The sequence below is a fragment of the Gavia stellata genome, chromosome 20 (assembly GCF_030936135.1).
Source record: "Gavia stellata isolate bGavSte3 chromosome 20, bGavSte3.hap2, whole genome shotgun sequence".
NCBI lineage: Eukaryota > Metazoa > Chordata > Aves > Gaviiformes > Gaviidae > Gavia > Gavia stellata.
Window position 1 is genome coordinate 11,499,641 of NC_082613.1, and position 15,153 is coordinate 11,514,793.

At 46.0% G+C, this 15,153-nt stretch overlaps 2 protein-coding genes across 2 annotated transcripts in view; one reads left to right on the plus strand and one right to left on the minus strand.

Annotated features, from left to right (window-relative positions):
- Positions 1 to 108: 108 nt before the first annotated feature.
- TOMM34 (translocase of outer mitochondrial membrane 34) lies at positions 109 to 4,409 on the minus strand. The gene is made up of 7 exons (XM_059827267.1): positions 4,289 to 4,409; positions 4,098 to 4,197; positions 3,699 to 3,851; positions 2,860 to 3,020; positions 2,447 to 2,591; positions 1,689 to 1,815; positions 109 to 1,181 (listed from the first exon to the last, which is right to left on the minus strand). The coding sequence occupies exons 1-7, from the start codon at positions 4,407 to 4,409 to the stop codon at positions 1,083 to 1,085; spliced, it is 906 nt and encodes a 301-aa protein (XP_059683250.1). The 3' UTR covers positions 109 to 1,082.
- A 262-nt stretch (positions 4,410 to 4,671) lies between these two features.
- Positions 4,672 to 15,153, plus strand: part of STK4 (serine/threonine kinase 4) — a 48,324-nt gene continuing 37,842 nt past the window's right edge. The window contains exons 1-8 of the mRNA XM_059827013.1: positions 4,672 to 4,703; positions 7,471 to 7,551; positions 8,417 to 8,545; positions 10,471 to 10,585; positions 11,121 to 11,285; positions 11,695 to 11,862; positions 12,919 to 13,056; positions 13,700 to 13,828. Coding sequence (XP_059682996.1) covers positions 4,672 to 4,703; positions 7,471 to 7,551; positions 8,417 to 8,545; positions 10,471 to 10,585; positions 11,121 to 11,285; positions 11,695 to 11,862; positions 12,919 to 13,056; positions 13,700 to 13,828 — 957 coding nt within the window. The remainder of the gene's footprint in view (positions 4,704 to 7,470; positions 7,552 to 8,416; positions 8,546 to 10,470; positions 10,586 to 11,120; positions 11,286 to 11,694; positions 11,863 to 12,918; positions 13,057 to 13,699; positions 13,829 to 15,153) is intronic.

Sequence of the window (15,153 nt, forward strand, 5' to 3'; positions counted from 1 at the left end):
CAATGCTTGAAGCCCTCTGACAAAAAGGGGGGACAGTATGAAGTAAAGTTGTTAAGTGTTCCGGTTCCCCTGTCCCTCTCCATCATGTAAAAAACCACAGCTCTAAAGTGAAAATAAACATAGCTTTAATGAGAACTGCTTTTAATGGTTCATAGAGTAACTCCAAATAGCTCTTTACCTACAATTTTAAGTCAGTGCCATCAATACCAGATAAGCAGAGATCAAAATGTATAAACATGCATTGAAGTAGTAAGCCAGACCTCAGCTGGGATATTACTGCATATCCTTCTCCCTGTAACATCCTATAGCAACTGCTCCAAAAGGCACAGAGGAGCTAAAGTGGTTTTTAAAAAAACAAACCAAAAAACAACACAAAAACCAATTGTAAAATTCCCAAGCACCCAGAATCTGAAAGTAGTAACAAGGCAGGCTTAACTTGCTGCTGTTTTCTTAAATGTGCAGAATAATTACAAATAAAAAAAAGCTGCTACTGTAAACATCTGCCCAGCCACACTAAGCAGCAGAAACTCAGCTGAGGGCCAGCAGGCATCAAGGGGGAGAGGGAACAAGCTTGGCCCTGTGCAAGTAACTGTGCCTCCATTACAAGTATGGTACATGGTGCTAGGGCAACTGCAGCAGTTCCTGCAGCAACCTTATTGAAGTAATAGCAGCACAAATGCAGCAGAACTGTCACCTGAATAAGGACAAAACCCCCCTCTCTTTGTAGCTCTTCAGAAAGAGAACAGTCACTTCACATGCATCTTAGCCAACATTCAGAGAGTCCCTGAGGCCAATAGTTACAGGCAAGTTGACTTAAACCAGGGAAGTTAACCTATATGCCTCTCAGGTAGGGGCATTAAAACTTTGAATGATCTCAGAGCCAGATAATAGAGTTTGATACAGACTGTGTGTCTTAACATTCATTGTGCTAGCAGAGAACCTGTTACATCTCAGCAGCAGTGGAAGATGATAGAAAGATTTCAATACCGATCCTGCATTAAGATTGGTCCCTGTAACAACATCAGAAGGGAAAAAGCTTTCTTCTGCAGTGGAAAACAAAGCTTTCCTTGTTGCTTGGTTACCTAGGCTCTGTTCAGTTCTTGCAGTAATCTCAGTGCAGCTGTGTTCTTTGGTTCAGTTTTCAACAAGCTCTTGATATCGGCAATACTTGATTTGTAATCCTAGAAGGAGAATATTTTTTCAAGTGTTAGTATATTGAAGATGCAGTATAAGGCTCTTGCTGCAGAATTACTACCCCACAACACAACTAAGCCCATGACTCCCTCTGTATAATTGCTTAAGCACTGGCATCAATGTAGCTGTTCTAAACACGCTTAAACTAGGGCTGAGAAGACAATTCTATCACTCAAGTGAGTTCTGAGTCCAGTAAGTCTTCCAGTACTGCCTAGAGAATCTCTCAGCTGACACGAAAAGATAAAGCTCAACACAACATATAGGTGCTTCCAGCATCTCCAGAAACAGGACCTGGTGCTGAGAAACTCATGAGATCCAACCAGCAAATAGTGATGTGAAAGAAAATCCCCCCAGTCCACACAGGTCTCAGCTATTTGATGGCAGATGTTGTCTAGCACAGAAACAAGTTCTAAATGGCATCTCTTGCCCTGATCGTGCAATAACAGGCTTCCAGTCCTAGCCTAAAACTGTTGAAAAACTCCTGACTTACTTACCTTCAGTTCTTTAAGTGCTTGAGCACGCCTGTAGAGCGCCTTAACGTTTTTAGGATCTAACCTCAGAGCTTCTGTGCAGTCCTGTACTGCTTCCTTGTATTGCTTCAGAGTCAGGTAACAGAGAGCTCTGCAACACACCCAGTTAGAGCCCTTTGGTTAAAAGCAGCATCTACTGCTGCAACATACATAGCAAATCTCAGCCAACCCCTGCGCAGCACAAAGCTGGACTCCAAAAACAGTCTTCATCCTTGTATGTGTTATAATGTTACTTCTTGAGCTCAAGTATTTTCAGTTATAAGGGGGGAAAAAAGGAAACATTTTTTCAGTCTGAAAAAAAAAATTTTTAGAGTAACCTGCTCTAAAGCTAAGAACCTGCACTTCAAGCATGCACTTTCCTAGCTATGCCAGTCCAGAGCGTGCTCTGCTTGCTGCAGTTGCCTTAGTCTTTAAGTACAGCAGTCTGCAATTTGTGGCTCATGGGGCAGCAGACACTACTCAAAGTAAGAGTCCTGGCAGACAAGCATTAAAGGGAGAAATCCCTTAGCAGCCCTAAGACGAGTGTCTCCACGGGTTTTTTGCAGTACCTGATCAAAGAATATTACACAAACTACAGGGAAGACTGCACTTTGGGCAAACACGTGTGGGTGTTTTTGTTTTATTCATTTGTTTGGGATCAAACATTAGACAGCTCTGTCAGAAATACCACAGTGGGTTTTATAAAGGGCCAAGAAGAACCTGGGCAAAGAGCCGAGTAGTACCTGTTGGTGTAAGTCGCACATTCCTGGTTGAGCTTTAAACTCTCACTGTACTTCTCAACTGCTTTTTTATGGTTTCCTTTCTTTACAAGTTCATTTCCTTCTTCCTTCAGAGTTCGAGCTCTCTCCATGCCAGCAGCAGTCTGGTCTGGAAAGAGCGTGAAAGAATACAAGAACGCTATAAAACTGACAAGACCAGCACAGCCTCTCAGAAAGCAAGTATCCCCATACCAGAGGCGAGACACAGAGACATCAAAGGATCCAGAATCAACCAAAGAGGCTGTGGCAGAACTAGGCCCAGGTTTCTCTAGGATTCAGCCCCAGCTACAGACACGCCAAGCAGGCGTGGCAGCTGCCTTGTTCATCACCCTTCTGAGCTACAGGGCTCTGTGCCCAGCCCAAGGGCACGCTCTCACCTGGTCCTCCCCTCTGTGCAGTTGCAGGAGGAGCGTTTGCCCCAGGGGCTCCGGCAGAAGGAACGCTCCACCTCGTCTGGGCAGAAACAGGGACTGTGGGGATTGGTGGGAGCTTCTGGCGCCAGTTCACCCCATCCTTCTCCAGCAGGGCTTTAGTCATCCTGGAAGAGACGGCTGGCAGTCACCCCATCTGTGGGCTGGACGGGCCATGCACTAGCCAGTAGGGTCACTTTTTAACCTGGCTCATGTATGGAGGACAGCATCTCTCCACTAACCCCTTTACATGCATCTAAACTAAGCTCCTTCTACAGAGAGGACATTAATGAAAGGAGCTTCTTCATGTCAGAAGGGCTAAAAATACCACAGGACAAGGGCTGGAACTGTCAGTGCTCAGCAAAGCAAGAGGTGTGCACATCAGCCCTCAGCCTGGCAAGCGATGAAGTGAAGCGGACAGGTCCAGGAAGAGAAAAGGACTACGGCAGCCTGTAAGCCCAGCCAGCACAGGGAGACTAAACGGATAGGGCACTGGAGCCTGTAGTTTGTTACTTGTTTTAAAATAGGCACTGAGCAAAGCAGAAACAGTCCCAGGGAATTAATTCCCAGCCCTCCACCAGTGCCTTGAAAGGAACTAAGGGTGCTAGCAGACAAAGGGAGCGCGGCCAGGCCTGCGCCTTGCACGAAGCATCAGAGGCCTCGCTTGCTTCATCCGTGTGCTCGCGACCCAGCTCGCTCCTGACACGGCTTGCAGGAACGAAGCAAGACTCGCAGAAGCGGCTAACCAAGCTGCTGTATTCCCAAGCCTTTCGGTACCACCCGCCGAGAGCACCGCGTAGCCTTACCTGTTGACGCCGTCGTGTGCCGCCTGCACGGAGCAGTCCACCTGCAGCACGGTCTTGTAGTCCACGTAGGCCAGCTGGTACCTCTCCAGGGCCTCGTAGGCCGCGGCCCGCCTGAGGAGGGGTTTGATCCCAAAAGGGACCAGGTCGAGGGCGCTGCGGCAGAGGGGGGAGAGCCGTGAGGGGCGAGAGCCCGGGGCGGTTCGGGAGGGCGGCCTCGGGCAGGGCCGCCGAGCCCTGTCGCGGCCCGGCCTCGGTCACGGCGCGGCCCGGCCCGGCCGGCGTTGCTCCGGGGCTGTCACCGTCCCTGCCTCGCCTCCCGCCCTAACCTCACGGCGGGGGAGCAAGTGAACGAGCCCTCCGGCCCCGCCGACCCCGGCTCCCGGCCCCGCCGCCGCTCACCCGCTGCAGTCGGCGACGCAGAGGCGGCAGGCGCCGTCCTTGAGGTGGCAGGCGGCGCGGTTGGCGAGCAGGACGCTCCGCTCCTCGGCGGCGGCCTCCCCTGCGCCGGGACACAAGCGGGAGAGGGGTTCAGCCCGCGCCCGCCCGCCCGTCCCCCGCCCGTCCCCCGCCCGGCCCGGGACGCGCCGTACCTGCGGCCTCCAGCAGCGCCAGCGCGCGGGTGTAGAGCGCGGCGGCCGGCCCGTACTGCCCGCGGCGGAACTCCTCGTTGCCGGCCCGACGCAGGGCGCTGGCGCTGGGCGACGCCGCCATCGCGCCGCTGCCGCCGCGCCGGGCCGGGCGAGGCCACGCCCCTCTCTGCCGGGGCGGCGGGGCGGGGCCGGGGTCTGGGCAGACCACACCCCTCGGCCGAGGCGGCGGGGCGGGGCCTGGTCGGACCACGCCCCTCCCGGCGGGGGCGGGGGCTCCCCGCTGGCTTCCGGCGGCGGGCGGAAGCGGCGGCGCGGCGCGGCGGGCTGCCATGGAGGAGTGAGGGAGTGGCTGGCCGGCTCACCCACCGCCGCCCCGCAGCGCCATGGAGACGGTGCAGCTGCGGAACCCGCGCCGGTAAGCAGGGTCGTGTATCCCCGCGGGGATCGGGGGCGCCACGGTCCGTCCGGCCCGTGTGGGGGCCGCGGCCTTCCCATCGCCGGCGCGTCCCGGGCCTGAGGGGTGTCAGCTCGGGGCCTGGCGCCGGTGGGAGCGGGGCGGCCGGCCTCGCTGAGCCCTTGCCCCTTCGCCTCTCCGGGGCCTTCCCGGCGCACGCCGCCCCGGGCTGGCAGGCGGCGGCTGGAGGAGCGCCGGGGCCGCGGGGCCGTTGGCCTTAGTCGTTTCGCACCGGGGCGAGCCGGCCAGTGCCGGTAGGTCCGTGCTGTGACAGCACCGAGCTTAGGTGGTGGAAAAACGGCTTAAACTGAAATACCGGAGCCTGCGGAGCAGGCGCTGGCTCCGGCGGCTGCGGAACCTCACACCGGGTAACGTGGGGTGTGTTGACCCCTCAGCGCGATGACAGGAGCCCCCGGGAACTTACTCTTCCCTCTCGTCTCTCTTTGGCTGAGTGTTGGACAGGTCTGTCCGCCTGCCGGTGCCGTGGCCCGCCCCGGCCCAGCACGGGCACTGCCCGCCTTCCCTCAGCCCCGCGCTGGGCCCAGCCCCGCCGGCCAGGTGCGGGCCCGGCTCATCGAGGGCTTTCGGGGCGAGCCCGAAGGAGGCCGTGAGCCACCCAGCTCCGAAGGCCGGGCTGCTGCGGAGCAGGGCTGCGGAGGGAGTGGTTCGGCGATCAGCAGCGGTTTGAATGAAGCATCGGTCTGTCAAAATACTATCAGTGGTTTGCAGCTGGGTCCCAGGGAACGCTTTCGGCAGCGAACAAAGGAAGCCGCCGGCTCTGGTCTTCAGTGACAGTCTTTTTTCGTTAAACAACAAAACAGCAATGTATCTTCTATTAAAAAAACCCCTCTGTTTTTATTCTGTAATTGCTTATACCAGTGTTTAACTGGAAGGTGATTCAGATTAGATCTGAAAAACAACTCAGGCGAGATTGGTTTTGTGTTGCTGTTCTACCCGTGCTGTATAAACGCGCCATAAAAAAAGCAGAGTGTGTCTTTGACAGCAGCGAGTGCGCTGGACAGACTGGACGGTACAAAGTAATTGCACTCCTGGACTATAGCAGAAATGAGGTATTTTAATGGAAGTGCAGTAGTTGTCTGGTTATTGTGCTTGGGTGTGTGAAAAGCCTTTTTTTTTTTTAGTAGGATTTAGGCCTCATCTTAACTTCAGCAAGAAGGATCTGACTTTTGCATCGCCACTTTTTGGGCTCCTTGGAAATGGTGGCTTGTGTGGTCACTGAGACATATTTTTTTTTCACTTTTCTCCTCTTCTCACACCCTCCTCCCTCCCCTTTTTCACAAGGACAAGTAACATTCTGTTGGTTAACGCTTATCTTCGCAGGGAAGCTAGCGACTACTTTCAGTATTTCACCACTTCCTGAGTCTGCTTCTTTATAATGTTTCCTTTGCTTCAGGAAGTCATTGTATGTACTCCATGCGTGAGCTGCTCCTCCTATATGGCTTCTGTGCATAAACATAATAGTCAGCAATCAACGAGTGGTTTCTCACTCTGTTTCTGAAGAAATTGGGGGAAAAAATTATACATTTAGTATCAAAATTAGCATGCCTGGGGCTGGAGTCATGATCTTTAACAGCAGCAGTAAGAGCTTTCAGTAGTAATTTGCAGTTGCAGGTGACCATGGAGGTTTCAATTTAAATGCTGTTCGGAAAACTCCAAGACTAATAAGTTATTGTGTTTCATAAACTTGTATGAGCTGGTTTGGGGAGTTTGGAGGTTTTTTTTGTTTGGGTGTTTTTTGTGTTTTTTTGTTGTTGTTGTTGTTTCAGACTTCTTTTTAGTTCATGTGAAAATGAAAGACCACTTGTTTGTAGGCTATTGAATACTGTTTGTTTGACAGTAAAATACTTTGTTTTCATCACTTTTTTTTTTTATTAGTCCTTAACTGTTTCAGGAGTTTTCTTGGTGAAAAGCTCTCCAGTGTGGTAGAGGTGGACTGAAACAAATGTGGTTGATCTTGTTGTTTTGTGTACGGAATCTCCCTGAAAGTTGTACTGGGGGCGAGGGGGGGCTAAGTGAAGGATCACAGTACACAGCATGTTTTTTTTCCCTAGGAAGTATTTGAGCTGACTCTTATTAGCAATGCATTTAAGAAGGATGGACCAAGCAGCATTAAGATCCTGAAAGAGTCAGATATCAGTTTCCTTTCTTTTTTTTTTTTTTTTTTTTTTTTTTTTTCCTGGTAGCATTTTCCTAGTACATGTCCAGGCCCACGAAGTTAAGATCTGAACTTCTGATGTTAAAAATGTACAGGTGAGATCAGTATTGCCTCCTTCCCCCCAGCAAATGTATTCCACACGTACTCAAAGGTATCAGGGAAGATGAGTTCCCTTTTGCATGGCCTTAGTATGTATCCTTCCATTCAAGATACTGAACTTTAGCAGATGTGTTCAATAGCTGCAAGACCCTGCAGTGCTGTGTTGGGATTTGGCCACCAGCATATAGATCCTGAGGTGTGTTTCCACCAAGAGGAACTGTAGATTTCTGTGCCCGATCAAATTCTGTTCTCTGTAATTCCCAGTCCTCTTTTGCTATTGGATGCTAATAATAATTGGTCTCTTGGTCAGGCGAAATAAACTTACTTCATAACCGACTTACTTCATTCTAAGCCTTGCGTATGTTTAAGCGGTGCTATTTATTCTTCTGTTTCAACGAAGCCCAAACTGCCGTAAAATTAAATGTAGTAATTTCTGTATTCTTACATACACAGGCAGCTGAAGAAGTTAGATGAGGACAGTTTAACCAAACAACCTGAAGAAGTATTTGATGTATTGGAGAAGCTTGGAGAAGGGTATGTGTTCTATTCCAATGTGCCCAATGTACGTTTCTCTAAGAACAAATCTATATAATGGGTATGTGTTCAGTGGTCTCTGATTTTTCACTCTTGTCATGATCCTATTACTGCAAAGGTATGCACTAACATAGTGACAGTGTTTGGTTAGTAACAGCATAAAGAATTTGTTTTCCAAGAGTAAGATATTTTAATCCAAACAGTAGTTTACGGCTCAGCAGTAGGGAGTTAAAACATTGTTGAAAAATGCCAATCTGGAGTTGATAGGGCTCTGTGGGAACTCGAGAGGTTTTGTAGTTCATCCTTGGTACCTCCTGCGGGCGACCCACGAGGTGGAAATGAACTTCTGTTGCATTGTGACACTTGGTAAGGCAGAGCAGCATGGGAACACTCATGTGAGTGACATGTTTGCCTTCTTAAGCAGTTCGTTTGAAAAAACTGATTTGTAAATCTGCCTGGCTGCTGTAAGTAAAGAAGCTGGAAATAAGACAGATAATATCTGACAAGAACAAGCAAACCTCTCTGACCAGAGCTGCAGTTCTTACTGATGCTCAGCTAGTACTGTGTGCTGGAAAAGAGAGAATGGTATTTGTTGGGTTAGTGTAAAAGGCCCTTCCAAAGCTATGGGCAGCGTAATGATGGTTGGCTCCTTTCTGACCATCTCAGTGTGCTGTGACTTATTTGTATTATTATAGTGTTTAGAAGCTAGTGGACTCTGATTAGTTACATTAAAATACGAAATATTTTTAGCAGAAGGATAGTTCATTTTTTACCTGATGGCTGCACTTGCAAAAAGCAAAACCATAACATTGGCATTTTTAAAATGTTATTGTATTCAATATTTGTTTAATATTTTGTTTCATAGTTCCTATGGCAGTGTGTTCAAAGCCATTCATAAAGAAACGGGTCAAGTTGTTGCAATTAAACAAGTTCCGGTGGAGTCTGACCTGCAAGAGATTATAAAGGAAATATCCATAATGCAGCAATGTGACAGGTAAATGTATACTGCAAAACCCATTACCAGTATGCAAAGAAAAGTCTTGTCTATGATCTGGTGTTTAATCAAATAAAAGCCATGATGTTGCCTTAAATGTTTCTTAAAAGGCTGGACTTGTACGATCAAGTTACCTCGTATCAACTGGGTCATGTTAACTGACCATTTGGGTAGTGTTAATCCAAGCAAAGGTAAGACAACAAAAATTTAGCTTGCAATAGGACGGCATTAAGCTAAGTTGAATAACCTTGCACTTGCTGCCAGCGAAGAGCCAAGCGTGTGAGCAGTTACTGCGGTTCTCCCCACGCGCCATCACTTGTTGAACAGTGGTAACTTGATTGTGTGCTAGAACAGCAATTCCCATGCCCAAAGGGGTAATGACTTCTAAACAAGTTTTGGTATGGACAGAGAAAACTGTTAAAGAGGGTTGTTTGTTTGTTTTTAAGGGGCATGCGGATGAGAGACACTAATGCATGACTGCTCTTGCATGTGCATAGTCTACGTGCTGTCATCTGCTTGGGTGGCAGAATTGTCCTTGCTGGCCATTTTCTGCCTGTGCAGGTTCTAGTGCGGTACAAGCTGTCTGCTGATCTGAGCATCCCCAGAATAACTGGCAGCTCTGCAGGCTGATGGTGGGCTCTCTGCGTTGTCTTTGCATGTTTCTTATGTGAAAAGATGTTGTACTAACTTAGCTAATGAAGAGCTCATGGGTGCAGAAGACCTCTTCTCAAAGTGTGTCCTAGGCTGAAAGTTTAAAATATACTAATTTCTTCTGGTATTATGAATTTAGCCTTAAGAAACACTACTTTGATGGACTTCAGGCATGGAAAACCATTTAAAATAAATTACATTAGCAATATAAAACTATGGTCCCAGTCACTTCATTGCAGTTCACTCTCGGTATCTTTAAATGAAGGTGACTGGTAACAGACAACAAAATGTCACTTTAAAAATCTGTTCATGAAAAATCTTACTGTGTAACTTGGAAAGCATTACTAGGTGTCTCTTTCTTAAAAGAAATTAAGTATTAACATTGTAAGGCTGAAAATGAGACCTTACAGTTACGAACAGCAGAGGGAGTGAATCAGTGGAGCATCACGTTTTCTGTGCAAGCATTAAGGGACACTGTGCGGTGTGACTAACTTGCTAGTTTTACAGTTTTTCATTGGAAAATATTCAGCAGAGAATAGATTAAGTGCACTTTTGTTCCTTAGCTCCATTCCCACAAAATCAGAAACAGTCTTTCTGCTAGTTTTCTGCTTTACCTTTTCCAGAGGACAGATGGTTATTCTGACCAATATACTTTACTAGGTGGTTTGCTTTTTGGGCAGCCAGATAGCTGAGTGTGAGAGACAGCCTTAGGTTGTACTGGATTCCTAAAAGACATCCCGGATGAAGTTGTAGAAACAAGTAGGTACATGTGGTAGTGGGGGAACAGTCCTCTTAATGAACATGATGTCTATTTTCTAGCAAACTTTGGACCTTATTTAACGTTTCCATTTGGTTGCAAATGCTCTGCAGCAACTTCACCAGGGACTGCCCTGGTCTGTTTCTCATTCCCTTGTCCTGCCTTCTTGCTTGCCACAGTGCTGACCTTGTTGTAATCCAGTTCAGGGAGGTAAACCAGATTGAAGGCTAATTGCGCCTTATTTCTATAGGATTTCTTTTCAGGTGGTTTAGCTCCCTGAACTGACTTACTGGCAGGTCAGACGAGCACTGCTGTGGGGAAGAGGCTTGGCAGGACTGCTGTAGCCCTATGCAAGTTCAGACTGTTGTGGAATGCTTTTGATCAGTGTTTCAGTGGCACTTCAACACTGAATTTCTAAAACCTACTTAGGGACTCTGCAGCGTGTTTTGCTTATTCAGTTATGCTAGTTACTGGTATTTGACCCTTTGTTTTCTTCTCCTTTTTTCACATTTCATAGTCCTCATGTGGTGAAATATTACGGCAGCTATTTTAAGAACACAGACCTGTGGATAGTCATGGAATACTGCGGCGCTGGATCTGTGTCTGATATTATTCGATTACGAAATAAAACTGTACGTCCTTTCTCCTTTCGATATATGAATGCGAAATACAGGTGTCCAGCAGCTCAAGGAAGCTGAACGAGTTTGGGCATAATTCTCACGGTGTTCAATGCCTGACACGACCATTGGCCATAACTTGAGATGTAGGTCCTTTGTTCCTCTGAAAATGAGAAAGCTGATTACATTGGTTGAGTTTTGGTTATCTGGATAACGTGGAACATTTTGGTTTGTTGGCTTTCCTGAAAACACAGACCAATTCTGAATAAAAGACTCTACTTTGCCTTATTTTGGTTATTGCAGGATAATAATTACTCATTGAGAAAGGGTTATGGTATGTGAAATACGGTACGTGTGTATATGTATGCTGGTTGTAATCTAATTCTACTACATAATGACATAAGTCGCTAATTAATTTCCCATTAGTACAGCAACCTTTAGTGAAGGCAATTAAATGGTAATTAGTGAATCTCAGGAAAACATAGACTCAAACACAATAGTGTTACATCTCAGCAACTGATAGGTTGGCAGTAACTCTTCTTTTCTTTAGCTCACAGAAGAGGAAATTGCTACAATAGTGCAATCAACACTGAAAGGACTAGAGTACCTGCATTTTATGAGGAAAATACACAGGGACATCAAAGCTGGAAATATATTGCTAAATACAGAGGGACATGCTAAACTTGCAGATTTTGGAGTGGCAGGACAACTTACAGTAAGTAAAACCAAGATAGTTGTGTATACTTCCGTTTATCTTTTTAACCTGCATGAGAGTGTGACGTGCTTGTGAAGACTTTGAGAAGTTGTTCTAAATGGGATTTTAGCACTTTACATCAACATAATGAGATGCTAAACCAGCAAGAAATTAGAGCAGAGCTTCCTCTGTGGAAGCTGCTATACCTAAGTAATGGTTTGCAATAGCATTTGCTGTTTTCTTCAGTATATTTGTAACTTCTGTAAGCACATTTCAATTCCTCTTTGCAGCCCTTCATATCCCAGTCTTGCTGAATCTAATAATGTGCGTGTGCGCAAGTGGAAGATAATTAGGGTGATAATTCATTAATGAATGTTTGTAGCTAATACAATTGCCATTGTCTGGATCTTTATCCTGCTGCTCTTCTCAGGACACCATGGCAAAGCGGAACACAGTTATAGGGACCCCATTTTGGATGGCTCCAGAAGTGATTCAAGAAATTGGGTATAATTGTGTTGCAGACATCTGGTCTCTGGGAATCACTGCAATAGAAATGGCTGAAGGCAAACCGCCATATGCAGATATTCATCCTATGAGGGTAAGGACTGTGGCCTTTTAAAATGTATTGCTGTATGGAAAGGATTTGCTATTATAGCTGGCTGAATAACATATCAACATGCCATCTTGCTTTTAATTCAGAGTAAATTATTTGTTTTCTGTCAGTTCTTTGTACTGTTGATTAAGTGAAAAACAGGTCTTTGAGAAGGAGAATCTGCATGGGAAGGGAAAATCACGATCCTCTTCTGTTAAGACATAGCTGAAGCTTCCTGTGTTTAGTGTGAAGAAACATATTTTCAGCTGTATTCACAGAATCGCAGAATCATTAAGGTTGGAAAAAACCTGTAAGGTCATCAAGTCCAACCATTAACCCAACACCACCATGCCCACTAAACCATGTCCCAAAGTGCCATGTCTTTTACAGCTATAAAGGTCTTGAGGTTACTATTACACTGGTGGCAGAGAAAACTTCCCACCCTGCTTCCCTGGGAAGCCAGCAGACGCTGGGGCAGAGCGCTAACGGGGGGAGGCTGGGGATGGGGCCACTGCCGCCCCCCTGCTCTTGTGCCATTCTCCAGCTACGCCCCGGGGCCGCCTCTTCCTCCAGTCCCTCCTGCCTGGTCGTTTCTAAGATTTCCATCTCTTCTAAATCTGGTTGCTTTTGCTTCCTTTTCCTTATCACCAGGTTCAGAATGGCTGTCCCACCCCTGGACACCCCAAGTAAGCGCTAGCCCATCTCCCTTCTTGAACAAAGGCTGGTTTCTGTGACACTAGCTGTGGCAAGCAGATTACCCAAAGCGATTTTTTTTTTTATGCAAGCACTAATTTTTAAGACACAAAAATGGCAGAGTCACACCTTTTTGGGCAGATAATGGCTCAGACAGAAGTGTAAGCACCTAGTGGGAAAAGTCTGATTTCTTGCTACCTGAACGCTCTGAACAAATTTATGTATAATACTGGCACAAACTCTCCAGAAGCAGCAAACTTGAGATGTCTGTCGTTCTTTAGTACCAGTGTATGTTTGTGTATGTTTATGTTGTATTGTTGGAAAGTTTTAAACTTTGTTTGGAAATCTGGAATATTATTCTGCTTTCAGGCAATTTTCATGATTCCTACCAATCCGCCTCCAACATTCCGGAAACCAGAGCTCTGGTCAGACAATTTTACAGACTTTGTAAAACAGTGTCTTGTTAAGAGCCCGGAGCAGCGTGCCACTGCAACACAGCTTCTGCAGGTCTGCCTTTTCTTACAAGAATGTAAGCTCTAGATAAGGCTTGCTAGGGTAGGCAGTGCCGCGTTTCTGTGGAGGTGTGGGTTTCATTTCTTCCTGCTCCTGCTCACTACAGATTTTACTTTTTAATATCTCATTTTAAAAATCTTACACTCAACTTCAACTTTTCAGTTCTTCTCTAAGAACCAGTCTAACTTCAGCTTCCTATCTTTGTCTTCTCTGGGTTGTTTTTTGTTTGTTTGGCTTTTGGAGTTGTTTTTTTTACTTTCAAATTCTCACTAGCCCTGCCAAGAAACTGCCTCTTAAAACATAAAAAGGGGAGTCTAAATGAAAGTGATTACTCAGAATGGTCTAGGCATGGTGATGATCTGTGTAATTGGTTCTTGACAGCTAAGCTGCTAAGGAAAGAAAGAAGTAGAGTTGTGGGAGGGGAATGAGCCCGAGGTCTCACAGCAGTAGTGCCTTTGGAGCATGTTTGGAGGGTGGGAGGTCTTCCTCCTGTGCCAAACAGAATTACTGGATTTTTATTTTAGTAATGTATTGAGTTAAACCTTAATTTTGATTGGAAGTAGGCCACAGTAACAGTGTTTTACTGTTATATCTTGGTTCGGATGCAGTGCTTACTTGTTTTTAAAACACTTCTCAGCATCCCTTTGTTAAAAGTGCCAAAGGAGTGTCAATTCTGCGAGACTTGATTAATGAAGCAATGGATATCAAGCTGAAACGTCAAGAGGCACAACAGCGTGAACTAGATCAAGATGATGAAGAAAATTCGGTGAGTATTTAATAGCAACAGTGTACAAAGTCCAAACTCTTGCTCCTTTCATAGGGCTTAGCTGCTTTGGTTTTTTTGTTTTGCAATATTTTTTCCAATTGCCCATGGATTTGCCTTAGTTCTCGAGTTTTCTACTTTGACTGCTTAACCTGATGCTTGGTCTCTGCTCAATCTTTATATTTGAGTGGGATAGCCAGCATGTATGGCTTACTGTTTAGCTTAGAGTGTAGCTAGAGACCTGTGATTGAATAAGCTTACAAAGTAGTGTATGCAAAAGGCTTGATACATTTTCCCAGTTGGATTATACTATTTATGTAGTAATGAGAATTTTTCATTGTAGTTTCAGTTCTTTGACTGCTCTCCTAGTATAAAATAATAATGTCATCTGTGATGCACTATGATATAAGTCTGTTATGTTGTTTTACTATTGTTATGCTTTAGAACCCCCCTTATAGAAACTTTCTACTACACAAGAGCAACCGACAGAAACCTGAGGTGAGGGCATGACAAGTGTTCAGGGGATTGCTGTGCATTTAAGTTTGGGCTCCTTGTTTCAGTGATTACAGCATGTGAATATGGAAAGCATGTCGAAAGCTGTTTTTTGAGCCTCTGCCTGCTTCAACCTGAATAAATGAAATGGGCAACAAAAGGCATTGTATGCCAGAGTCCTTTTCAGAGGTTAGATGTGAATAGCATGGTCCACAGTATCTATGCTGAAGACGTTGTTCATCTAGTTTTCCAGTTTAGGACTGCCTATTTGTTCAATGTGGAAGTAACTTTATTGGTCATGTTGCCATGATGTTGACTCTAAGAGTATTGTCCCTACCCTCTCTCCTTCATTTCTGACTGATCTGGAGTCACGTTGCTGAGAGATGGTGTCTATGTAGTGGAGTTGAGTGGTTTCTGTCAGTGTGTGTGTTTTCCTGAAGCTTCTCTACTCCATGTCTGCTAGCAGAAAAGTGTTCCCAAGCACTTTCCAAGTGCTGTGGGAATTTCTGCTGTAGTCCTTCGTTAAATGATGTGTAGCTAACAAATTTATTGCTTCCTCTCACCCAATCATCTCCACATAAAATTACTTTTCCTCCATTAACATTTCATGTCGTTTTCTCCTCCTCTTGCTATTGGTTTTGAGGTCGGGAAGTAAATTATATAGACACCCTTGACAGAACAGATAAAATACACGGAACACCGGAATATGGAGGCGTGTACTTTCTTTCAGTGACATTGAGATGGGAGTATTACAGCTTGAGGTGCTAGACCTGTGTTTTCCCTCTAACACTAATACAGATCAGTTAAGCCCATGGTCACACGAAGAACTGAGCTTC